Source organism: Ceratina calcarata, unplaced genomic scaffold, assembly GCF_001652005.2.
Source record: "Ceratina calcarata isolate Rehan_Ccalc_2016 unplaced genomic scaffold, ASM165200v1 scaffold1126, whole genome shotgun sequence".
Taxonomy (NCBI): domain Eukaryota; kingdom Metazoa; phylum Arthropoda; class Insecta; order Hymenoptera; family Apidae; genus Ceratina; species Ceratina calcarata.
The window spans coordinates 5,337-7,106 of NW_017132191.1; the positions used below are offsets into that span (position 1 = coordinate 5,337).

Consider the following 1,770-nt stretch of genomic DNA (forward strand, 5'->3'; position numbering starts at 1 on the left):
TTTCCCACTTACTTAGATTAATATAATCAGATGGTTTAAAATGCAACGCACAAACAAGTGTTTGCTCCGAAACGGATCTCACTTTTGTAACTTCGATCCATTTAAACAATAATTGTTCTTCACGAGGAAACCGATGCATTGAAAAACCGGAGCCAGCGCACGTTTTGCATCCTTTTACGCTGCATTTTCTTCGTTCTCACACTTTTTTTGATTTCTTTTCAAATACTAATGCTATTTCTGTTAATTTGTGTTATTGTATATGTAGGTCTTAACACATTTATATAATTAACTGAATAAAATTAATTTATTTAAATTATAATGTAGATGTAGATGTGCCACTTTTGTTTGGATATGCGAATAAGCTTATTTTGGAAGCGGCCCATAAAATCACTATACTTGCCGACCATTGACGGCGCACCATCCGTGGTCACTGTTACTAATTTGGACCAATCAAGATTAATGAAATCTATTGTACTCTCGATGGCGGAAAAAATATCGTTGCCCGTTGCCGTATCGTGCAAAGCGCAGAAATCAAATAATTCTTCCATAACAGTTAACTTCGCATTCACACCTCTGATAAAAACAGCCAATTGTGAAATCCCTTGGATATCTGTGGATTCACACACACATCCAAAGCAATTGAAAACTGAATTAAATTTTTACATTTTTCAAATGTTATTTGTTGGACATTTTGGCCCATCTCCTTAATTCGTCGCGTTATGGACTGTTTTGATAAGCGAATGTTACGCAGCATCTCCGCCTCCTTTGGACACATTTTGGTATAATGGAGAATATCTTTTTTATAAATTCTCCATCCGAGAAGGAGCGACCACTTTTGGCAACTTCCAGCGCAATCAAGTAATTATTTGTCAGCGCTCTTTCGTGCAACTAGAAATGAGATTTTTCCATTAATAATGTGTATTAATATATGTATAAAAATGAAGTATAGCAAATGATGGCAAATGAAGTATTAACAATGTTTTGAACATTTTAACACGTTGACTGCCACATAAATTTTATACGGATACTGATTGCCCATGGGACCAACATGAATTTCTTATTATGCGACACATATTATGTTGAAGTATTATGTACAACAAATAAGATGAAGGTCACGGGTGATCATGATAGTTTGCGTGTTAAACACGTACTGACTGTGAAAAAATGATTAATATTCACAATATTAATATATTGAAAGAACTTACGGTATTTGTACTTTGAGGAGTTCCAGATCCTCTTTTCAGATCCCGGAACTTTTCATGTCGCTCGTCGACGGTTAATGCCCCGTACTCCTTCTCATGTAATTTGGCAAAATGCCTCTTCAAATTGGTCACTTTCAAATCTTTCAGTTCTTTGCGATAAATAACGCAAACTGCACATTTGTAGCCTTCGTCAAAAAACAATTCCTGCCACGCAGGGTTGAACGCACGCGATTTCTTCGCGCTCACACTAGAGGAACTACCACTCGTACGGCCGGGTACTCACTTGTGCAACGGCGCGGCCGCGCACGGGCGCAAATCCACTTGAAAGGGTCATTTTTACGATCTTCCGCGCACCCAAGGACCTGACGCACTGTCAAGCCGAATGCTCGTGCGCGCTGTAACAAAGACAAGAAAAGTAAAAGAAGAACGAGGAAAGGAAATACGCTCCCCTGTAGTGTCCTATCTTTGACAATGTTTCCGGGAGCGTAAACAGGCAGTTTCGGCTACCGATCCCCCGTACTTATCTCCGAGGTAGCAGGTAGTGTGAAAAACTCCGTCTATACTACAG

At 39.0% G+C, this 1,770-nt stretch overlaps 1 protein-coding gene across 1 annotated transcript in view; it reads right to left on the reverse strand.

The window, feature by feature from the left end:
- The window catches only part of LOC113464040 (uncharacterized), a 4,746-nt gene extending 3,210 nt beyond the window's left edge, over positions 1-1,536 (reverse strand). The window contains exons 1-2 of the mRNA XM_026811705.1: positions 1,486-1,536; positions 1,206-1,406 (exon numbers count right to left, since the gene is read on the reverse strand). Coding sequence (XP_026667506.1) covers positions 1,206-1,406; positions 1,486-1,536 — 252 coding nt within the window. The remainder of the gene's footprint in view (positions 1-1,205; positions 1,407-1,485) is intronic.
- Between the last annotated feature and the right edge of the window lie 234 nt (positions 1,537-1,770).